General features: G+C 41.9%; 1 protein-coding gene across 15 annotated transcripts in view; it reads right to left on the reverse strand.

The window, feature by feature from the left end:
• The window catches only part of NCKAP5 (NCK associated protein 5), a 930,794-nt gene that overhangs the window by 633,339 nt on the left and 273,418 nt on the right, over positions 1–24,037 (reverse strand). For all 15 annotated transcript variants that reach the window (XM_053253151.1, XM_053253227.1, XM_053253159.1 and 12 more), the window contains one exon: positions 1,183–1,256. In XM_053253151.1, coding sequence (XP_053109126.1) covers positions 1,183–1,256 — 74 coding nt within the window. The remainder of the gene's footprint in view (positions 1–1,182; positions 1,257–24,037) is intronic.

The raw sequence follows: 24,037 nt of genomic DNA on the forward strand, positions 1-24,037 counted from the left end.
GCAGGGGGAGAATAACTGGCCCTATCCACCCCCAGCACAGTGCCTCCAATGAGTGTTGCTGGTGTCTGTCTTACGTTTCTTTTAGATTGTGAGTCCTTTGGGGACAGGGATCCATCTTATTTATTTATTTTCCTGTGTAAACCACCCTGAGCCATTTTTGGAAGGGCAGTATAGAAATTGCATTAATAATAATAATAATAATAATAATAATAATAATAATAATAATAACCTTATTAATATGTTTTGAGATAATGACATATGCGATAACATTCCACAAGTGAAGCATTGAGCAAGGTGAACGATGCAACAAGTATCATTACTCCCCCTACCAGTTGCAGGGGAGCAACAGCAGGAGAGCCCTCAACTCCTGCCTGTAGGCTTCCAGCAGCACCTGATGGGCCACTGTGTGAAACAGGATGCTGGACTAGATAGGCTTTGGGTCTGATCCAGCAGGGCTGTTCTTACGTTCTTACCATAGAACAAGACAATATACGTAACTAAGAATGACAACCATGAAGCCCAAACAGCTCAAGAGAGCAAGATGATGCGTATGCTATCAGTCAATCTGACATAGCATTATCATATCTCACTGAACACTAACTTTCAAACAGGGATAAGTACTCATGAATGAACATTTGGACACACTCAGCAGTTGTGCATATGTGAAATGTCAGTACTTACTATTATATTCAAAGGCAAGAGCAAGGCCAGGGAAAATCATGTTGCTTTCTAAGGCTGTAATCCTATGCACAATTACTTCTGATTATGTCCCACTGAAATCAGTAGCTGAAATTCAGCACAGGCTAACATAAGCCAGTTCTGAACTGCCTGCACTACCACAGGTGTCTAAAACAACGCTATAGTGTTGTGAAACAGGGCTGTTCCACTACTACTTTAAAACTGTGCAATTTGGAGATACTGGCATACATTCCAGATGATAAAATGTCCAGTATTTCTAGTGGATAAATCATGGAACTGCAATTGCATAATTTTAAGCAGTAGTGGAACAATCTTGTTCTGAATACTGTTGTTTTAGACTTCCCCCCTCCCCCATTGGCACAGGCAGTTCAGAATTGTTCAGTTTAGTCATAACAATGTCAGCCCAGAATGTCAGTCACTGGGACTTTATTCTGAATAAACTTGCATGAGATTGCACTACTTGTATGCATAAATTATACTTACCTCCATGCATTCCAGCGTTGCTCTTCCAGCGGAGTCAGTAAATGGTCAATGTATTTATTGGAGTCCACATAGTCCTGTAAGAAAGGAAAGCGGTGAGTATATACATTTGTTAAATAAATAACTTTTAATAATTTTAACATTATAGTTCCGTTGTACCTGTACTTTTCCTCTGCAGGTCTAATAGCAGCTTGGAACAAGGGAATTAGATTAAGAGAATGACAAAGAGGAAAGGGTTAATATCCCTGCTCTGGACAAATTTGAACACAGGCCCCTTGCCTGTGTTAAAATATGCATCATACATAATGACTGTCATCTGAACTAACATAGTACTGCTGAAATTCCATAGGCTGAAATTCCAGCTAATATTGCACCATAGCTTGAGGAGGGAGGGGAGATTTTTGACAATCTCCCCTTCCCTCTGAACTCCCCTGTACAACCCCCATTTTAGGGAAATGCCATGGACTTCAGAGGAAAGGGAAGGTAATCGGAAATAAACCCTTGTGCATTATTTTCAACGTTATCAACTATTACAACAGCACACTGCTAGCCTGGATGTCAGGCAATGTTGAGAGGTAATCATGGATCTCCTGTGTCATGTCATGTGTAGTGTGACAAAAGCATTTTAATTGAATTTTAAAAACCAAGTATGTCCTCAGTAGTAGCTGTAAATAAAATAAGAAGTTATGAAGAGGTTGTCTGACTACATCTTGGGGTCATTCACACAGTGGGCAGAGGGAAAGGCTGGGGTCGCCTCCCCCCACCCCGACAAGAACCAGTTGATCCACGCTGCAGGTTGCAGCATGGAGCTCCGGAAGCCGGGTCAATGCATCCTAGCCTCCAAGAAACCCACAATGTGCCACATACCAAGTGCAGTGCATTGGGGGATTCCCCCAGGAGACAGGTGCTCAAGCCCTCACTCCCTTAACCTTGGCTTACGGCCAGGCTGAAAAACCAGGCTAGGCGGCACCGCCCCACCAGGATCGGGCCTGATCCCAGTGGTTCTCACACACATCCTAACCCAGGCTGGACTTCCCTAGCCTGGGTTAGGCTGTGTGAGAGGACAGCCTCCTTGTCATGTAAACAACCTGAAACACTTTTTATTTCACTTTTAGTTATGCTTAATGTAAACAGAAAATGCCAATCATAACGTTAATACAAACAATATGCACTTCTTACTGTATCATCATGTAATTAGTTTTCCTTGTTTAAGTTAATCCAATGCATAGCAACATTAAGCCACTGGACAGAAACATTGTGAAAGAAATTTCCTGGTTGTGTCGGCATGTGTTATCAGATGGCAGGGTTTTTCTGATGTTTTATACACTCAAGAAAAACACAAAAGAAGCACCCTCTTGATGGGAATATATTTTTGCACACATAGGTTGTTTGTCAAACTTTGTTATTGAGTGAGGGGGTATCTGAGTGTGGAATTGTGTATCATATAATGACAGGACTTTGTTCAGTCATTTCTCCTCATAATTGACGAGTGCAAGGTGGAAGTGCCATGAATAATTCAACATCATCACATATCTTTTCAACATGAAGATATATGTTACAAGAATACAGTGATCATATTTCACACACAGTGCATGCATTTTATTTTGCCAGGACTGTTCTAGAGCTGTTTGGTAACATCTCAGCTTAGGGAATATTCTAAAACAAGAGCTGAATGTCTTAATGTAGACACATCATCTGAAAGCATACACAAGAAAATCTGTCTGTGAACACCTTTGTATTCACTTTTGGAAGAGTGGGTTCTCCATTAATCAGACTGAGTTGCAAATTAGCCTGCGATATAACTTGAAGCTAACAAGGCCTATGCTGGACATTTCAAGTCAAGTGGAATAGTATCATTAGGGAGCTTTCATATTAGAAAAATAATGGATAGCTGAAGCATCTGTTTATATCTGTTTATTTTGCTGTCCTAATAGAACTGGTACAGGGGGAAAGGTAGACAGAAATACAGACAAACTTAAAATTACAAAACTATACATCGCCAAAAATCTAAATCAGAAGTGTGGATGTGAGTCATCAGTTAGGCAGGAGTGATAAGGCTAGTGGATGAGTAGTAATCAATTCGGAAGGAAAAATATTCATTTCTCCTTCCACGAAGTGAAGGATATTTTCTCCCCCAACCCACCCCGACCCACCTCTTTTTGTTAAGGATTCCCTCACTGGCTGGTGATCTAGCTCCTAAGGTGACATTTGATAAAGGATCAAATGCCACCTTAGAGGCCAGTGGGTGGAAACATGGGATATATTTTTAAATATATGTGGATCATTGTCCTAGAAAGGGTGGCCTTATGTTCCAGTCCGTGCATCACAAACTTAGAGCAATTTACATATGACAAAAACAAGATTCCAGACAAAGGGAAACAAGGTATGATCTCATACTATGTGGGGAATGTTATGGCTCTGTAAAGACTTTTGAAAAGCTTTAGATTAAAAAACCCCAACAACCCTGAAGAAATGATTTCAATTTAAAAGACTGCCTTGGGTCTACCTCTGCTCCTCCTCTCCACAACTGAACAAAGGTGTTTCCAGCAACCCTAACAGATGTTTTTTTAAATATGTATATTCTCTATCCTATAGGTCTGTTTGTTTTCTCATGTTTTATAGAGGAACACCACTGTGGTTTTGCTGAAACTGTCTATTATGCAATGTTGCTTAGCCATGAAATATAAATAAATCACAAAATGGCAGGGGAAGAATACTTTTTGTAAAAACTCCTTTTGTTAGGTGTTTAGGGTCTTTCTTCAATGCTGTACCTTGGTTGATATCCCCGTCTCCTTTCTGAGGACAAGATTAGCAACTAACTAATATGAGCAATGGAAATTCTTATGAGGACATTAAATGAAAATGTAAAACTTAAATTAAGGCCTCTTCATATGACTATATCAGACTGTTGCAGCCACCAGAAAAAACTAACCAGTGTAGAATGTCATTTGACCTGTCATTTCATTTTGGTAATTTCTCCAATAATTTTGTTAACAACCAAACACAAATGAAATCTTCCAATGCTTTCTCAAATAAAACCTGGCAAGCGTTTTCTGTATGTATGCAGCATACAGTATGATCTGGAAATTCAAGGATTTTGTTTAAAAAATTAAAAAGGAAACAGTAACATTGCTTTTACAAAGCATCTTGAATAGATTTCTTAAAAATATTCAGCATTGCTTAAGCCTCAAAGCACTTAACATAAAATCTCAGATGAAGTGATTAAAACTGATTTACCAACTCCTATTTTGAAGCCAATTGTTTTCATAAAAATCAGCTGGGTTTCACTTCTGCTGCTGCAAAGTTTTGGCTGGGCATCCTTGTCTAACATCATTCTCATGAAGCACAACAATGGAGTTTAATACACCATGAAGCATCAAGAGCAACTTAGAGCCTGATTCTACAGCTTTTGTTCATGCTGAATAACCTTTACATGAGCAGCCCATAGTGAACTTGACTATTTTATTTATTTATTTAGTTAGTTAGTTAAATTTCTATACTGCCTTTCATTAAAACAATCTCAAGGTGGATAAAAACAATCTCAACAATCTCAAGCATAATATAACAAAAAAATAAAATAAAATACAAAGCAGCAGTAGTAGAGACAATAATATAAAAGTCTGGATAAAAAGCCAAGATTTTACACTCTTTCTAAAAACTGTGATGGAGACTGAGGAGCAGATGGCCACCAGGAGAGCATAACAGAGTCTGGGGGCAACAACAGATAAGGCCCTGTCCCGCGTGCACAACAACCGAGCTTCCCTCATTGTCAGCACCTCATCAGAGGTGCCTCTCAGCAGAGGCCCTCCCAGATGACCTCATCAAGTGCCTCCCAGCAGAGCCCCTCCCAGATGACCTCATCAAGCAGGCAGCAACCCTTGGGAGCAGGCAGTCCCTCAGGTATCCAGGGCCCAAAAAATTAAGGGCTTTAAAATTCAAAACCAACACCTTGAATTGGACCCAGAAACAAATTGGCAGCCAGAGCAGCTCTTTCAAAATGGGAGTGATGTGATTCCAGTGGGCAGTTCCAAATAAAATCCTAGTTGCCATATTTTGTACTAGCTGCAGTTTCTAAATATTCTTCAAGGACAGCCCCACGTGGAGTGTGTTACAGTAATCCAGCTGTGACATGATAAAAACGTGGGTAATTGTGGCCAAATCTGCCTTCTTGAGAAAGGGACACAGCTGGTACACTAGCTGAAGCCATGCAAAGGCACCCCTGGTCACGGCCTCCACCTGAGCTTCCAAAAGCAGAGCCGGGTCCAGCAATACTCCCAAGCTGCATACTTGCTCTTTCAAGGGGAGTGCAACTCCATTGCACAAGTAGAATCCCCTCATCCCGATTGGCTCTCCTACTGACCAACATTACCTCCATCTTGTCCGGATTCAATGTCAGTTTATGAGCCCAAATCCAACCCATCATGTTCTCCAGCCCCCGATTCAGGACATCCACTGCCTCCCTAGGATCAGGTGACAAAGAGAGATAGAGCTGAGTGTCATCTGCATATTGCTGACAACTCAGTTCACGTCCCCAGATGACCTCTCTAATTGGTTTCATATAGATGTCAGACAGCATGGGGGACAAAACCAAAACCTTAGGACCCCATAGGCCAATGGCCACAGATCCTAGCAGAAGTCCCCCAGTACCACCTTCTGGACCCTTTCCACAAGAAAGGACCGAAGACACTCCAAAGCAATATCTCCTAGTCTCTATCTCTAACTGCAGAACAAAGATGGCATCCTCATTCTCAACTATAGTTATATCTGTTGGGTGGTGTGAGGAGAAACATTAAAACCCTTACACAGCAGAGTATGCTCTGGCGGTAAATAAATTAAGCCCAAGAGATTATCTGGAGACAGGTGGATTAAAAAAAAGAGATTTATTAAGAAACTAAAATATCATATATGGAGAAAGACAAAAAACAATATAACCAAACAGGCACTAGCCTTCAACAACAATGGAACAATTCTGACCATTAACTGACCAAGACAGGCCTGTTAACATCTCATCATGCCTCTAGTGGCCAGAAGAGGTTATTGCAGTGCTAAGAACAATGCTTTAGATTGAATTTCCACTTCTAACATTCCTAATTGCTCAAGCACCTATTTCTTTGTTTAAATGTTCTACAATTTCATCACTATCTTCAATGTTTTAATAACAATAAAATCATCAACATATATTACTACTGTATGTAAATCTATTTATTGTTTCTAAACCTTGAATTAAAAAAAAAAGAGTCAACTTATCCTTGAATAATCCTTTGTTTAACTAGCAACTGTTCTAACTTTGTATTCCAGGCTCTTGCTGCTTGCTTTAGACCATAAATGCTCTGCTGGTTTGGAGGTTACACACAAGACCCTCCTTTCCAGGTTGCTCACATCCTGGTGGTTGCTCCATGTAAATGTCCTCCTTATTTTTACCATGTAGAAATGCAGTTTTGACTTCTAAATGGTCTATGTACATTTATCTCATTGTTGCAATACAAGGGAACATTCTTATAGAATAACCTTTTGCTACTGGGGCAAACATTTCATCATAATCCTCACCATATTTATGAAAATATCCTTTAGCTAATGGCCTTGCTAGTATAGCATTGGACATCTCCTTTTGCATCATGCTCTACTTTGAAAACCCATTTGCACCCTATAGTTTTTCTTCCCATAGGCAGTTCCTTAAGTATCAGGGTATTATTTTCTGTAGAGATTGGATCTCTTCTTCTGTAGCTTTTCTCCAATTGCAAGCTTGGTCACCTGGCATTTTATCAATATCCTCTCGTATACTAGGCTCTTACACATTTCTTCTCTAGTAATATGAGAGTCTTTTTGCTAGAACACCTTTGTTGGTTCCTGGTGAGCACCTTATCTATGCTTTCATTTTGCTCTGGATAGTTAATTGGCACAATTACATCAACTTCTTTCTCTGATTTTCTTCTTTATGCGGGGTTGTGTTTTTTTGGCATCTGAATTGTCCAGTTTAATATCTGGTGCTTCATCAGCAGTTGGATTTTCTTTTTCATCAAAATACACCATATTACACATTTTTACAGTTTATGTGGCAAGATCAAGTATTCTATACCTTTACATCCTGGTGACTTCCTCACACCTGCAGTTTAATTTGGTTCTTTTAGACTTTGGCACATAGGCATATGCTTTTGAGCCAAAAACTCTAATGTGCTTTGAATTATGTCCCTTTACATGCCACAAATCAAACAGTGTTGTATTTATAACTTTAGTAGGCAATCTGTTTTGTAAATATGCAACAGTCATAATTGTCTCTCCCCCAAACTTACTGAGGTCAGGCCACCGCCTCCACCAGAAAAAGCCTAAGACGAAGAAAAAGTCTGATGTAGTGAACGATATTATTCCATAGTGGAGGCCTTTTTGAACCAACATTGTGTGGTGGCCTTGGTAGGTACTCTCTTGAATAATGTCTTGTCATCATTGGTTAAGAGTAAAACAACAATGCCCAGACATATTATGGTCTTATTATTAAAGTGAAATCAGATTGCTAATCCTGATGTTATAAGGAGGGCTGCAATTGCGTCGGTGAGTGGTCAAGGGCTTGGGTCTACTATGTGGTATGAGTGAGATTGGTGGGTCATGAAACATTTTCTTGTAAATAAAGACTAAGGAGAAGAGTGAAGATGTAGGCTTGAATAATAGCTACTACGACTTCTAGGGTTGTTAGGAGGAGGAGGATAGTGAGAGCAGTCATTGTGGTTAAAGTTATTGAGGATATTAGAGCAAATACAGCAGTTGAAATTAGTTGAATTAGTAGGTAGCCTGCTGTTAAATTAGTGGTCAGTTGTATGCCTAGGGCAATTGGGCGAATAAATAAGCTGATTGTTTCAATGATAATGAGGATTGGAATTAGTTGGGTTGGGGTTCCTTCTGGCAGAAGGTGTCCTAGTGATGCTGTTAGTTGATTGTGCATACTAGTTTACACAGTAGAGAGTCGTAGTGGTACAGCAAGTCCTATGTTTATTGATGGTTGTGTTGTAGGTGTAAAACTATAGGGGAGGAGTCCTGGTATATTGAGCAGTACTAGATAGTGTATAAGTGATAATAATATTGGAGCTCATTTGTGGCCCAGCTGGTTGATTGGTGACAGTTGTTTAACTGTCTTTAGTTAAAAATAGTTGGAGGGATGTTAAACGGTTGTAGGTAAGGCAGTTTGTTGTTGTAAAGACCAGGAGCTCCTGAGTTGGATAGGATTTATTGAGGATCATGAGAACAGCCAGTTTTTCACTGAGGCTGAGTGAAGAGTTATAAAGCAATCAAGTTCTGAGCATGCACCAAAGGTAGTTACGAGCTTCACCATTTGGTCAACTGCTAAATGCTGAAAGTGCAAGCAGAAAAGGCTTCCAATATATTTTATCTCTCTATCCATCATTCCATCACATTTTTATATACCACCCCACTCTCTCTCTCGCACTGCAGTGTACTTAATCCAAATTACAATCTAAATTCCAATGAAAACAGTTAAAACACTTTCACAGAGTAAAACAATTAAACAGTTTAAAACTAGTTTAATTAAAAGCCTGAGGAAACAGGTGTGTCTTAAAGGTCTTTCAAAAAGCAATAAGAGGTGGAGAAGCTCTTATTTTGACAGAGAATGCATTCCAAAGCCCTGGGGCAGCCACAGAGAAGGCCTAGCCCAGAGTTCCCACCGATTGAGCCAGTGGCAAATGTAACTAGACCTCCCCAAATGATCTTAATAGGTGGCAGATTCATGCAAAGAAGGTGTTCTCTTATGTACCCTGGACCTAAGCCATTCAGGGCTTTATGGGTAATAAACTTTGTATTTGTTTTTCACTCGGAAACATATCTGCAGCCAATGCAATTCTTTTAAAATTGGTGTTATATGGTCCCTTTGGTTTGTCCCAGAGACCAACCTGGCTGCCGCATTCTGTTACCAGTTGTAGTTTCTGGACTATGTACAAAGGCAATCTACATAGAGTGCATTAAAGTAGTCAAGCCTGGAGGTTACCAGCAGATGTACCACTGTTTTAGGTCATTTACTTCCCAAAATGGGCGTACCTGATGTATCAGTTGAAGCTTATAAAAAGCACTCCTGGCCACTGCCTCAGCCTGAGAAACCAGAGAGAATTTTGGATCCAGGGGCACTACCCAACCTGTTCTTTCAGGGGGAGTGTAACCCCATCCAAAACATCTCTCAGCTAAGGTCTTGATCCCCCACAACCAGAACCTCCATATTATCTGATTTCAGCTTCAGTTTGTTATCCCTCATCCAGCCCATTACCACTTCTAGGCAAGTATTTATGGAAGTTATGCACCAAATCTCCCAGTGGTTTCATGTAGATGTTAAAGAACATTGGCAACAGTCTGAAGCCTTGTGGAACTCCATACAGTAACTCCCCCTTTGCAGAGCAACAATCTCCAAGTGACACCATCTGTAATCTACCCGAGAGGTAGGAACAGAACCACTGTAAAACAGTGCCACCTAATCCCACCTCCCTCAGGTGACCCAGAAGGATACCATATTTTATGATATCAAAAGCCTGTCAATACCTAATATATCTCAGCATTAATTATAAATTAAAAAGTATTTCAATGGAAGGTTGCATAGCTTCTAAATAAAAAAGACAACAACTAGGAATTCAAGCAGTGGAAATCTGTATTATCCAGACTTGACTTCTGAAATGCACTCTATGTGGGGCTGCCTTTGTATGTAGTCCGGAAACTTCATTTGGTTCAGAATGCGGCAGCCAGGTTGGTCTCTGGGTCATCTCGGAGAGACCACATTGTCAAGACCACCTGTCAAGCTGCCCACAGACTTAGAAGACTGAGAGGCTGTTCTCATGAGCAGCCAATCCCAGGCTTAAACAGACAAGCCTGGGCTTGGCTGCCCATCAGAACCACTGGGATCCATGTGGAACCCAGTGGTGCTGCAGCAATGCCAAGGCCCGACCCTTAATACACCCTTAACGCAGCTCCCAGGATTGTGTTTCAGCATGAGCTGCTTGCAGTTAATTGCTGACAAAGAGATGGGGGCCTAGAGTGCCATCCCCTGGGGAAATCCCCCAGGGCACTGTGTGCAGTGCACTGTGGGATTCTCGGAGGCTGGTGTTTGCTCACACTGCCAGGAGCAGCGCGGATAGTCATCTGTGCTGCTCCCGGCAGCTCGCGTCTTGTGAGTGCTTGTGTGCAGCAAGGCTATGAACGGTCATCTGGAGGGGAAGTAGGTTGATTCCTGCCCACCTGCCCGCCCACGTGCATGGTTGTGTTAATAGCCCCTGAGTCTTTCAGAAGCAGGATCTTGCAATACATAATACTCTGAAACTCTGGAGTTATTGTATAATGGGTTGATGTTATTGTAGAAGATAATATATTTTATGGTGTAGTGACCATGCTCCCCCCCCCCAGAGTTAACTGGAAGTGAACCCTGTCCTGACTGACAGGCTGGTGAACTCCAGGGCTCAGCCAATCAGCACACCAGGTGGGTGGGACTTAGAGAGCTGTTGCCAGAAAGAAGGGAGTTCTTTGTTAGGAGAAGCGAAGCTGGAGGTGCACAGGAGGACATGTGGCCATGGAGGTTGGCTGCAGCAGGATAACTGTAAAGCCTGGGAAGACAGGATTACAGGAGGCTTGAAGTTCCATCAGGAGTTTGGTGTTCCATCAGGAGTTTGGTGAGTTCAAGGAAAAGGGAAGTTTAGTCTAGGGAAAAGTTTGTTTCGTCATACTTTGGGTTAGGGATGTTATATTTATTTGGTGCGTGTGCTCTGCATATTCTGGATACTATTATTATTCTATTATAGCTTACCTGCAACGTATTTGAAATAAGAAACACTAGCCTACACTCAGTACACCTATGGCATTCCAAAAGCCTCTGTAAACATTTACGCATCCATTAAGACAACATTTTTTTAAAATCCTACTACTTCTTAACGGTATCTAAAAGCTGAGAAAGCCTCAGACGGAAGAAGTCTGTAGTAATTGAATAAAATTGGGGTTTTTTTCCCTTTTCTTTTTACAAACTTCTCCAAGTTGGTTCTTAATTCAGGAGTGTGTGAAGGGCGACTTCTCTGGTGCGAACATGTTCGCAAACATTCAGCAGCTATCACTTTTCTCAACATGTGTAGGCTTGCATGTGGAATATTTTTGTACTTGTCCAAGAGCCAAACAAACAGTTTTTATCTGGGTTATACCACCCCAAGCCCAGAGAGTTTCTGTAGACAAAAGCAGTGGTGGCGGCAGCATTTTGAAGCTACCGATAGTTTTAGGAGGAGCCTAATAAGGCAGCTCAGCAGGGATGATTCAGCATTTCTTTCTGGCACATGAGCTTGCTCTGAGACAAAGGTTTTAATTAGCTACATATGGTTCTTGTGAGATACTGAGGTGGTTCCCATGATCAGTGGAAGCCGCCTGGGGAGGGTTTGCAGGGAGAGCGGGCTTAGTCTGCTCCGGGCGGCTGCAGCACCTGCCCACAAAACTGCCGGCTCTGTCACAGAACCAGCGGGGGCTGGGGAGTTTGGGGGCCGTACAGCCCCTGGAAGCTCCCGCATGCCCTGCGTGCACGCAGGGCATGCTGCAGAGAACCCTGAGCCAGGAGGCTGCTTTTGAGCCTCCCAGCTGGGGATCTAATTGTGAGTTGCCATGGCAACTCACGATTGCAAAAACTGGGTTTGCGGAGCGCTCGCTCTGCAAGCCCGGGTTAAGCAGCAGGCTTAAGAGCCCAGTGGTTCTAACAATGGTAGAAAATCGGACTAGCGGAGGCTAGCCTGATTTTCTGCCATCATGTGAATAGCCTCTTTGTCTGGTCATTGCCCATAATAAAAGCTTCTTATCTCTTTGAAAGTCACATTTTTATTTTACAGCCCCTCACAGCTATGGGAAGAATAAAGTCCATGTATTATACCAAGTTTGTGGTATAATGTCTTCTTCATATTTGACTTTAAGGCCATTCTAATGACCAATACCAGGACAAGGAGGATGGGCAAGGGGGAAAGGCAGGGTGCTACCTACCTTCCTCCAAGACAATTGCTCTGTTAGTCTTTGGTGCATGAGGCATGCACTCACAGAGTTTGCACTGCTCTAAGCAGCACAGATCTCCAGAGGCCAGGAAGATGTGTTCTGGCCTACCGATATCCCACAATACACCATGTGGTGCAAGTATTCTGAGCACTCATGTGATCTCTGCACTGGGGTTAAGGGGCAGATTAATGCATAGGCAAGATAGTCACTTGCCTATGACAGCAAATTATGGAAGGCGGTAAATTTGGGGGTTGGGGACAAGTTAAATTATTTTCTTTAACTTTTTTTCAGCTGCCGCTCTGCGGCGGGGATGGTACTGCATATGCGGTGCAGGCACTTAAGGTGAGGGGAGACTGAAGTGGCCGAGGCAGAGGCGGTGTGGCAAGAGCTCCTTTCCTGAGCCCACCTGCAACCTAAATGACAGGTCAGGCCAAAATGGGCTGAAAATGGCCCGTGCGCAGAGAGGCCTGAAATGGGCCAAAACCAGCTGTTGAAAAAAGCTGTTAAAAATAAAATAGATTTAACTTGTCCCCAACCTGCCTCCAAGCCTTCAAGCCATTGTGGCAAATCTTTTTTTTTCTACAGATGGCAGAAAGACTAATCCACCCCTGGGGTTAAGGGTGAGCTCAGCTAAGTGGGGTTAGGCCGGTGGGTAGTGCCAGGATCTGCACGGATCTCGCTGCTGCACATGAGCACCCTAAACCATGCTGAGGTTAAGCTGCTCATGAGAACAGCCTTTCTGAATCTTCTGGCTTCAAACTGCAACCTGACTTCAAAGCTACTCAACTGGCTCTTAACACAGGCAAGTACAAACTATGCTGTTGCTGGATCATTGTTTACAAGAAAACAGGTCAAACAAAATACACTGCATATAACTTATGGTTGGAATTAACTGGCCTCTGCAGCATATGGTGCTTGCATGTGACTCATGGATGTGATGGATCAAATGAGACAGAAGGTGTTAACAAGGCATAAGAAGTATTTACGTGAAGTGCTGCAGAAAGCTAGTGAAGAGTTTTTTCCCCCTGATGCAGCTTTTCAAGCTGGCACGCAGATCAACAATGTGTTCCTACAACAGGGAACACACCCCTCTGCCCTTGCAGCCCAAGAATGCCTACCACTGGTATTTTGCCTCATAGCAGCCACCCCCTGCCCCTCTGAAATATGGCACCTATGAGGATGACTATTTAGGGAACAAATTTATGCCTTATGGAGTGAAGCCTTTTGCTTTGCAGGCTTCTCCACCTCATCATTCCCCACCTACCAAGAGCACCCCTTTGGTCTACTACCAAAATGGGATGCTTAATCCCAATGTTTCTGAAAGCACCGTTGAGCTCCATAATTTTCTCCCCACCATGACTTTCTGCAAATCAAGGGCTTGCAAAAACTCAGGGACATGAGTATTTTTGCTCTATGTTTAGAGCACAATACAGACATGGCACGCTTCATGAAGCGTGCACAATATGGGAATCCTGGATTTCCCTGTTAGGAACATAGGAAGCTGAGTCAGGCCATTGCTCCATCTAGCTCAGAATTGTCTATACAGATTTGGCAGTGGCTTATCCAGGGTTTCAGGTAGGAATCTCTCTCAGCACTATCTTGGAGATGCCAGGGAGGGAACATGGAACCTTCTGTATGCAAGCATGTAGATGTTCTTCCCAGAGTGTCCCCATCTCTTGAGGGGAATATCTTAGAGTGCTTACACATGTCTCCCATTCATATGCAACCAGGGTGGACCCTGCTTAGCAAAGGGGACAGTTAATGCTTGCCTACCATGAAAGCTGGACTCACCCAACATCATTTTGATCATGTGAACTTTATAAAAGCAAATCATGCAAGTTCGCCAACCATTGGGGGGGAGGGGGACACCTTGCCTAATGAACAACAAACCAACTAGCCAATGTACAATCTTGCTAATCCCAACCAATCAGCCAATCCCTATGATTCCCACTGCTGGGGTGCCATATTATGATTTACTGGAATAAGAGTCTACTGGTATACAGAAGAGACTGGGCAGAAACTGAAAGAACCGCACTGACTGCAGCAATAGTTGTCTCCTCTAAGTGGGGGAACCTGGCAGGCAACAATGCCCGCATCAATATCCACTGCAAATGAAGCTACCACTTCCAGCCTTTTCCTTTCAGTTTTCCTTCCTGAACCAAAAGCAGCAGCACTGTGCATATATGACAAAAAAGAAAAAGTAATACAATCTAGAAGTCCTGGGTTGGGGGATCGATCTTTGTTTGCATTTGCAGAGGATGCTTTAGACTGATGATTTCATCACAATTTGAGCCCAGAGAGATTCAACCATCATTAAAAGAAACAGAGATTTTAGGCCACTTTCCTTTATTTCTTCATCACCATCACACAAATGAAGGCACTTCCTTGCTTATAAAAGGAGACTAAAAAGGCAATGTGATGAGTTATCTGAAGCCAGCCACTCTGTAATACCAATGTAGATCATTGACCTTTCATGGAAGAGGTGACAATCTGTTCAGCTATCCATTTCAAAAACAAGTAAACACAGGCATTACATTTTAAGTGGAATGTTCAGCTGTAAGCACCTTCCATTGACTGGACTAATGTGTGTGTGTGGGGGGGGGGGAATTCCCATCAAAATTCCACACTCAAAAGTTTCCTGTTCAATTGCCTAGTCTCTCTTTATAAAAACATTGCTGACTTAGAAAATCATTCCCCAGAGCGATATACAGTAGCTCCTGTATGTTGTGACCTGTCATAAAGACACAGACGCGAAAGATTAGCAATGAGAGGCCAACCGGAGTGCAAGGGCTGGGGCTTCCTTGTCTGCAGACATGCCAACACATTCTTCACCCCATCCGTGAGACAGCTGAACGGCATTTTGCTTTCATTGTTTCCTGCCGTCACTTTGTCTTTCTTTTCTGTGTCTGACAGCACAGCCTGCTCTAGCCACAGACATTTTTTACTGAAGGAATGGGACTTGTTAAGGCAGGTTTGAAAGTAACATCTGCACTGCAGCAGCCAGTGCAGATTAATTTTTTTTAAACTATTGCAGCAAAATTGGTATTATATTTGGTGTGTATGTGTACACACACACACACGCACCAACCACTCATATCTTTGCATTAATTAAGCTGAGACAAGTTTATCTGCAGTTTAAATTATAGTGGCCAACATCGCAACTAAGCATGCATCCATGTGCTGGAAAGAAGAAGCACTCTTGGGCACTTTCCTACAACCACCGTAAAATGTTTGGCTTGGCGGGATCGAATTCACAATGTAATTAATTTATTGCACAAATTCATCAGCAGTACTTTCTAATTTGCCCGAAACTCCCTAAAAAAAAAAATACAGCAATTTTTTAAACAATGCTGTAGGACTAGAGTGCAAGGATAAAATCCTAAACAAGGCATCGGAAATGTGAACGACACCTTGCTGACAGCACAGGAGCTGCGATGTCGATACACAGGCAACACGGAAGCACACTTTGCAGATTCGTAGTGACACTGTGGTAAGGGTTAATCTGGATTCAGCGCCCTGGAGCAAAATGCTTCCTTAGCTCTGCAGAGTTGATCACACTGGGGCGGGGAGGGGGGTCACTGATCTCCCCTCAGAAGTGCCCTGTTCCACCCAAAAATATGTTCTTGAGGGTAGTGTAGCCACCAGGGGCATATGTTTGTGTCAGAGTGCACTTCCTGTGGAGTGCCCCAGGAGAAGGAGAGTTACGACTGTACCCACAAAAATGCCCCCTTCCCACGCAATCAGTTCTGCAGAGCCAAGGAAGTGCTCCACTATAGGGCCACTTCTTCCTGGTGTGTGTCCACTTGGTTAGTGGGGATGTCAGCCACTGAAATTATGCTGCTTTTAGTTGCATTTGCACTAATTTTACACTAGTCTGAGAGAAAAGACAGGGTGGATTTTGTGTCCTTCATATGTGATGTCTGATATCATACTGCATATTTTGTTTCAGATGTCAGCACAAATCTGAAAGAAGTGGGAAGCTGAACAAAAAAAAAAAAGCTTTTTTGGCATTATGTCTATCTATGGGCATTCTGTATAACAGGAGTGTCCAACTGTGCCCCTCAGCTGTTGTTGGCCTACAACTCCTATCATCCCCAGTCACAGTGGCCAGTAGCCAGGAATGATGGGAATTGTAGGCCAACATCTGCAGAAAGACTACAGTTGACTCCCCTGCTGTATAATGACAAGGAAAATGTGGTAGCCTGGGATCATATTAGGATGGCTGGGAAGACACCTTATAGAAAAGAAATAAGACTGAAGATATTTCTACAAAACAGAAAAATTAGTTAAATTAGTTTGATTCCCTCTCCCCTTGGAGCTGGTTTTTTCTGAGAGCATAACTAGGACAAATTATTATCAACAGCCTTACCAAACCACAATTAACATAATTTCTTTGGAGAGAGTCATTACCAATAAAAAAGTACAAACCCTACTTTAACTTTTTCATGTAAATATACTTGGGTAAGGGGAACATAGGGAATAAGGCTTTAGACCTAAATGATGGAAGTACATGAAATAAAAAAGAAGCTCACTAGCTATTAAATACAAACCCAGTGTGGGTCTGGCATGATTAACAGTTTCCACCATGAGCATATCTGAAACAGAAATTTCCAGCACCAATGCTAAAATTTTGACACCAATACTATTCATTACATGCACAGGAGAACAGTGTGATTTCTGTCTTTACTCATTGTAGTACATTGAGTAAAACGATTGCCATATGACTGACTTTTTATTTGAGGAGATATCAAGACACAACATAAGGATTTTTTTCCAGAATTTATAATTTGTGATATTCTAATATAACTTAGTGTACATAGAAATGCATGCATTAGTATCTTCAGATACATGCAGATATAATATGTTAGAAGAATCAGACAGTTTCCCAATAAGATGCATATGCTCCTGACAGGATTCCAGACTTTTGCTAGATGTACTTTACAAAGCAGACATGTATATTAAGTGATACACTGCCATCCAGTCTAATCTTCAAGATAGCTGGATTTCTGTTAGCCATGATATTCTGCCCTAATTTTCCACGTTACATTATTTTTACATGCATCTCTTAAGACAGTGATGTACCCACTGATGTCTTCAAAAAGTAAAATCAGAAACTGTCCTGAATGGTAACAAGCTTCCCTCAGACAAGAAAACTGTTGGGTTTTTTTAGCAGTAGAAAGGAAAGCACTCAAGATCAAAGCTGAAGAAGTAGTTCAAAAGTTCAAATCACATTTTGCACCTTTCAAAAGAGCACATTTTCAGTGTGACATTAAAAACAAAATTGCACAAAGAACTCACTATATAATTGCACAAAGAACTCAGCCCTATATAATGATTGTATGAATTATCCTTAAACTCTACTATGAGCCTCAAGCTATAATTATGCATGCACATGTGCACATGCACACACATGTATGTATATATTTTTCCACATATTTCCTACATGCACATATTCATAATAGCCCTAAGTAAAGACATAGTAAAGTCTCCTGAATGGGTTTATAGCATATACACCATTGCATCCTGTATGGAGGCAGTGACTTTTCTTGATTACCACTTACTGGTAAACGAGTGTGTTACTTATATACTGGAGAACCAGTTCTGGCATTAATGAGTAGCAACAGATTCAGCAGAGATACTGACTCTGTGTTAATGCCACTTTAAAGTGGAGTTTTATTTTCAGCAACGTAACCTTATACTCTGTGTTCATCATGGGATTATCCAAAAGAAGCTTGGCGTTTCCCAAATACTAAAGACTAGACAACATCATGTGCCATTGGCTGGAGAAGACCTTTGGGACAGATTTAGCAAAATAAGGTGCCATTTTGAAAGTAAACTATAAACTATAATTAGGAATTCCGACAAGATCTCAGCTATGGAAAATAAGCCAGAAAAAAGAACTGAAGTGTTTTTATGTCTGTGTGTGACATAAAAACCCTTTCTTTCAGTATGTTTTCAGGGTGAAAAGTTGCTTTATGTTAGTTTTTAAAAAAAACAACCTACATAAGAGCAATAAGTACCTGTTGTTCCTTGTAATCTATTTTGAATGCAAGTTTAATTTTGTATTAAATAATGCAATATCATCTAGATCTAAAAGTCTACTCTCCTGTGCCATTCATGCCCTCAGTAGGTAGATTCATAACTTTAACTTGTGCTGAAGTATGAGGGTCTATAAAAAGATATCTATTTTGCTTATTTTAATTTCTTATGTTTGCATGGTCCATATGGTTGTTAGTCTACTGTCATCTTAATTTGGAAGAACCTGTGAGTCTTCATATTAAACTCTATATTTTATTTAGAGCCAGCTTGATTGGGGAGGGTCGGCGCTGTTGTTGCTGTTAAATCTCACAGCATCATTCGACACTGTGGACCATGATATTCTGGTCCACCGCATAGCTGATGCTGGGATTCGAGGTATGGCCTTGTTGTGGCTGCGTTCCTTCCTATAAGACTAGGGATATAGGGTGGTAATGGGCAATGAGAGGTCTTCACATCAGGTACTAACATGTGGTGTCCCCCAGGGGGCTATTCTCTTGCCCTTGCTGTTCAATATTTATATGCGGCCGTTAGCAAAGCTGGTGATGAGTTTTGGGCTAAGGTGCCACCAATATGTGGATGACACCCAGCTCTTTCTGCTGATGGAAGGCAGGGCTGAGGACACCATAGCCCAGCTGACCAGGTGTTTGGAGGCGGTCGCAGACCGGCTGAGGCAAAGTCATCTACGGCTTGATCCGGATAAGACTGAAGTTCTGTGGCTGGGCCCGAAGAGGTCAGGGGGGAGTTTTCAATTACCGACCCACGATAGTGCTTGTTTGATACCTCAGCCTACTGTGAAGAGCCTGGGTGTGATTCTTGATGCCTCTTTGAATATGGAGGCTCAGATCATGGAGCTCACTCGAAAGGCCTTTTTTCAGTTACGCCAAATACGGCAGCTGGCCCCCTATCTGTCCCCTCCGGACTTGGCCACTGTGATCCATGCGACAGTCACTTCCAGGTTAGATTATTGCAACTCGCTTTATGTGGGGCTGCCACTGTGCCTAATTTGGAGATTGCAACTGGTGCAGAATGCAGCGGCCAAGGTCCTTACTAAGACACTTTGGCGAGCACAAGTGACACCTTTGCTTGTTCAGTTGCACTGGTTGCTAGTTGAGTCCTGGGTTAAGTTTAAGGTATTAACCTTAACATTTAAAGCCCTACACAGTATGGGCCCTCCATACCTCCAAGACTGCCTTGTTCGATATGTCCCTCGCCGGGTCCTGAGATCAGCCACAAGTAATGCCTTGGTGATCCCAGGCCCTAGGGATATTAAACTGCAAGCAACAAGAACCAGAGCCTTCTCAGTGGTGGCCCCAACTCTATGGAATGGTCTCACGGATAATAGCAGAGCTCTCCATGATCTGTTGGCCTTCTGTAAAGCATGTAAGACTGAAATGTTCTTCTGAGTATTCGGTCGCTGAGATAGCTGGTGGTCGTGGAGTGATCCTGTAATCCATGGTTATTATTTCATGTGGAATGAGTATTGTATGGGTTGTGGTTTATGAGGTTATGTAAGATATATTTTTATGGAATTGTGTTGCTGTATATGTTATTGCTTGTAAGCCGCCCTGAGTCCTATGAGAGTGGGGCGACATATAAATCTAACTAACTAAACAAATACATAAATTTACTTACATTAGTAAGTAAGTAAATAAACAAACAAATTACCATGTTCCACTGAAAAGCAAGAATGGTTTCAGTTTTGCTTTATGACCTTGATTGTGCCCTCATCTTAGGGTTTAGTTCTACATTTTGGGGAGGAACACTGTACTTTGTCGCGCATCATGCTAGTGACAAAGGTTCACACAATATAAATTACAAAGCATAATTTCCAGGCATGCACTCTACTAAGAACATTAACCCATACTTCCACATTGCAATTTGGGACATTTCAGACCCTCAAGATCTTTTCCATAATGCCCTGTTCTCCAAGGTTTTCATAGAATTGTAGCAATTTCCAAACCCCTCATCATTTTTGTTGTGCTCCTTGTTCAAGTTTATCAATGTGTTTCTTGAAATGTGGTGTCCAGATCTCGTCACAGTATTACAACTGAGATATGACCAGTGCAGAATAGAATAGAGCTATTACTTCTTATAATCTGCACATAAAGAGCTGGTTTTCATGATCAATCTAATGTCTGTTAAAAACAAAAACCAGTTATTACAGCGGCGTGCATACACTTCTGCAGAGCATGTCATGTGAACTCAAGAATGCACCAACCCAACATTAAGCTGACATTGACAAGCCAAGTTCAACTCAAAGATGCAGGAGCTCAGCTTAATATCAGACTGGTGTGGCACCAAACCGAGATTGCAGAAAACCCCCGAGTTCACACAACATGCTCCTCGGAAGCGCACGCCCCTCCAGGATATCCAGTTTTTATTTAACAGACATCACATCAATTATGAGAACCAGCCCTATGTCTTTGTTAATGCAGCCCAAGATTACATTAGCTTTTTAAAGCAATTGCATTATACTGCTGGCTCATATTCAACTCACGATCCAATAAGGCACTTAAATTATTTTCAACTGCCAAGTCAAGTCTCCCTCCATCTTATACTTGTACATTTGATTTTTCTTGCCTAAATGCAGGACTTTACATTTGCCTCTGTTGAATTTCATCTGTTGGCTTTAGTCCAGTGTTTGAGTCTGTCAAGATCATTTTTATTCTTGAATCTGTTTTCTAAGGGACTAGCCACACACATTCCATCTTTGGATCATCTGTAAGTTTTATGAGCCATTTTTGGAAGGGCGGTATAAAATTGAATAAATAAAATAAAATAAATAAATCATCCACATTGAGCTTGAGTTTGTTGCCAGAATCAGTATTTGGGGGGGTCATGCAGAAAAGCACCCCTCTCTATATATGATATAACTAACAGGCTAAAAGCCTTAGTGAACATTTCACTTTGTGCAGCTCAAACAGCTTGGCACAAGTGCGTCGTTAGTCCAGGCAGAGTTGGCAGCGTGCCACCATGTTAAAGAGTCAACAAACCACAAAAGTACGTGGCCAGACCCTCCTCTATGGAGGTAAGCCAACTGAATAGACATATCTAAAGCAGATTGTTCTGGGATAAGATGCTCCCACCTCGAGATAGCATTTGGAATGCTCCACAGGAGGAACACAAACACGGCCATTCCCCATTAAGTTTGATTAATTAGCTAGCATGGGAACATTGGAAGCTACCATTTAGTGGGTCTATCTAGCTCAGGATTGTCTACAGAGACTGGCAGTGGCTTCTCCAAGGTTGCAGGCAGGAATCTATCTCAGCCCTATCTTGGAGAAGTCAGGGAGGGAACTTGACACCTTCTGCTCTTCCCGGAGCAGCTCCATCCCCAGAGGGGAATATCTTACAGTGCTCACACTTCTAGTCTCTCATTCATATGCCACCAAGGTGGACCCTGCTTAACTAAGGGGGCAGGTCATGCTTGCTACCACAAGACAAGCTCTCCTCTAGCAAAGATAAGGGAAGACACCAGTGTTCCCTCTAACAGAGATTCCCAGATGATGTTGACTACAACTCCCAGAATCCCCAAGCAAAAGTCATTGCAACTGGGAATTCTGGCTGTTGTAGTCAACAACATCAGGGAATCCCTGTTAGAAGGAACACTGGAAGAGACCCTCATAAGTAAATAAAAGATGTGCCTCATTGCACCTGGGACACTAGAAGATAGCCTTGCGATAGTAAACAAATCCATTCTCCTCATACACATGAACATTGCATGGCCTGCATTTGTCTTTGTCAGAAGGACACACTGCAGTGACTTGCAGAAAGGAGAGCTGGTCTTGTGGTAGCAAGCATGACTTATCCCCATAGCTAAGCAGGGTCTGCCCTGGTTGCATATGAATGGGAGACTTGATGTGTGAGCAGCACTGCAAGATATTCCCCTTAGGGGATGAAGCTGCTCTGGGAAGAGCAGAAGGTGTCAAGTTCCCTCCCTGGCTTCTCCAAGATAGGGCTGAGAGAAATTCCTGCCTGCAACCTTGGAGAAGCCGCTGCCAGTCTGTGAGGACAATACTGAGCTAGATAGACCAATGGTCTGACTCAGTATATGGCAGTTTCCTATGTTCCTGTGTTCCTATGTCCATCCCCACAATGGACACTGTTGTTTTGCAAGAATTTCTCCACCCTGCAGGGAGGGACGAACCACCTGATTGAATCAGAAACTGCCTCCGGACACGTTTCAGAGTACAGTCTTATTTATTTGTTATTTCTCTGTGTAAATAGCCCTGAGCCATTTTTGGAAGGATGGCATAGAAATCAAATACATAAATAAAATAATATAATCTAACTGCTTAAGCCAGCCCCATGGATTTAGACTCTGTCTGGATCCTGCAATCCAACCGAGTGTCGCACATGCAAGCTGTGGCTGCTGCCAACACCTCCCATCCCCACTGCATCCCACTCTCTACCTCTAAGCATGCACCCTGCCCAACCTACGTGCAATGAACGCACCTGGAAGGATAGGTGGTACTAACATATCTAGCCATCTTTCTCTCTCTCTGAGCTTCCTTGCCTGCCTCTCCACGCTCCAGGCACTCCTGCTAGTAAAAACCTATAATCAGACTCTTTAGAAACGCTAGCCAAATTATTGAATTCCCTAACCAAACTCTTTTGGCCTTCTGTTAACTCCCTAGTTTTATCCAAAATCAAGTGTTGAAACTTCGAGTACATCACATCCTTTCCAATACACCAGACTTGCTTAAATCGATACTGTGATAAAACTGCACCCGGATTAAAGTTAATTTTACCACATAAGCAAAAAAGCATAGCTGAAACTTCTAGCCAGCGTTGCTGTGCGGTTTTGGTAACAAGTTTGTGTCCATAAGTCTAGCAAAGGAATCAGCCCCCTTTTTGAGACTACTTTAATGCCAGCAACATTCCACTCAATTTGATTAAATGCTTAGTGCTGTGTGCATTGTCAGTCCCTTCCTTTACCAATATAATAACAGCAGCTAGACATGCTAAAGCCATCTGTGTGTGTGACATTTCATTTCCCTGAATTCTGTGATCAAAGAGTCTTATGTGGCTAAGGTGCTGAGTACATGCAAATCTCATTGAGTTCCCAGGATAATACTCGCAAAGGAGGCAATACAAAAAATAAAGTTAGCTGAACTATTTATAATTTCTTTTTAGAGACATTTGCATTAGAATCAGCTTAACAGTAGTTAAATGAAAGGATTCTAGAAAAATCAACAATTATTCTCAAACACGGAATACTTTCAAAGGGTGCCATTTAACATTGTGTGTGGGAAAATGTACAGTAATCATAGCCCAATGACAACGCTAGAGAGGATTTGTATCTAACTGGAATGATCTAATTTATTTCTCATATAATAACATCCAGTGGCTATTGTGAGCATTTCATTATCATGGAAATTAAAGTCAACACAAAGAAATTAATGTTTTAAGAGAACCTAGCATGGTCGATTAAACTCTTCCTTTTATTATCTGTATAAATGTAATAAGATACTCCTCCCCTCACTCACTGTATCCTTGGAGTTGGAATATATGTAGTCTTGGATAATAGGAATACTGTTTTCCATAAACTGCATACAAAAGCTCTGAGGGCAAGCCATTCACTCAGTTCCACACTCTTCATATTTCCATATAGATGTGCACTGTGTGCTTTTTCAGTTGTCACCTGCCCCATACAATTTATCCATACAAACAATATGATTTACTCTAATAGCTGTTAAACCTTGTTATTTTGTAACAAATACAAATTGTGTCTGTATTGAATTAAGTGGGAATTTTGAACATCATCTTCAGCAAGTGGCAACAGGATTTGGTCTTCGAGAGGAGACAGCATTTGTTTACATTT

The sequence above is a fragment of the Hemicordylus capensis genome, chromosome 1, assembly GCF_027244095.1.
Source record: "Hemicordylus capensis ecotype Gifberg chromosome 1, rHemCap1.1.pri, whole genome shotgun sequence".
Classification (NCBI taxonomy): Eukaryota; Metazoa; Chordata; class Lepidosauria; order Squamata; family Cordylidae; genus Hemicordylus; species Hemicordylus capensis.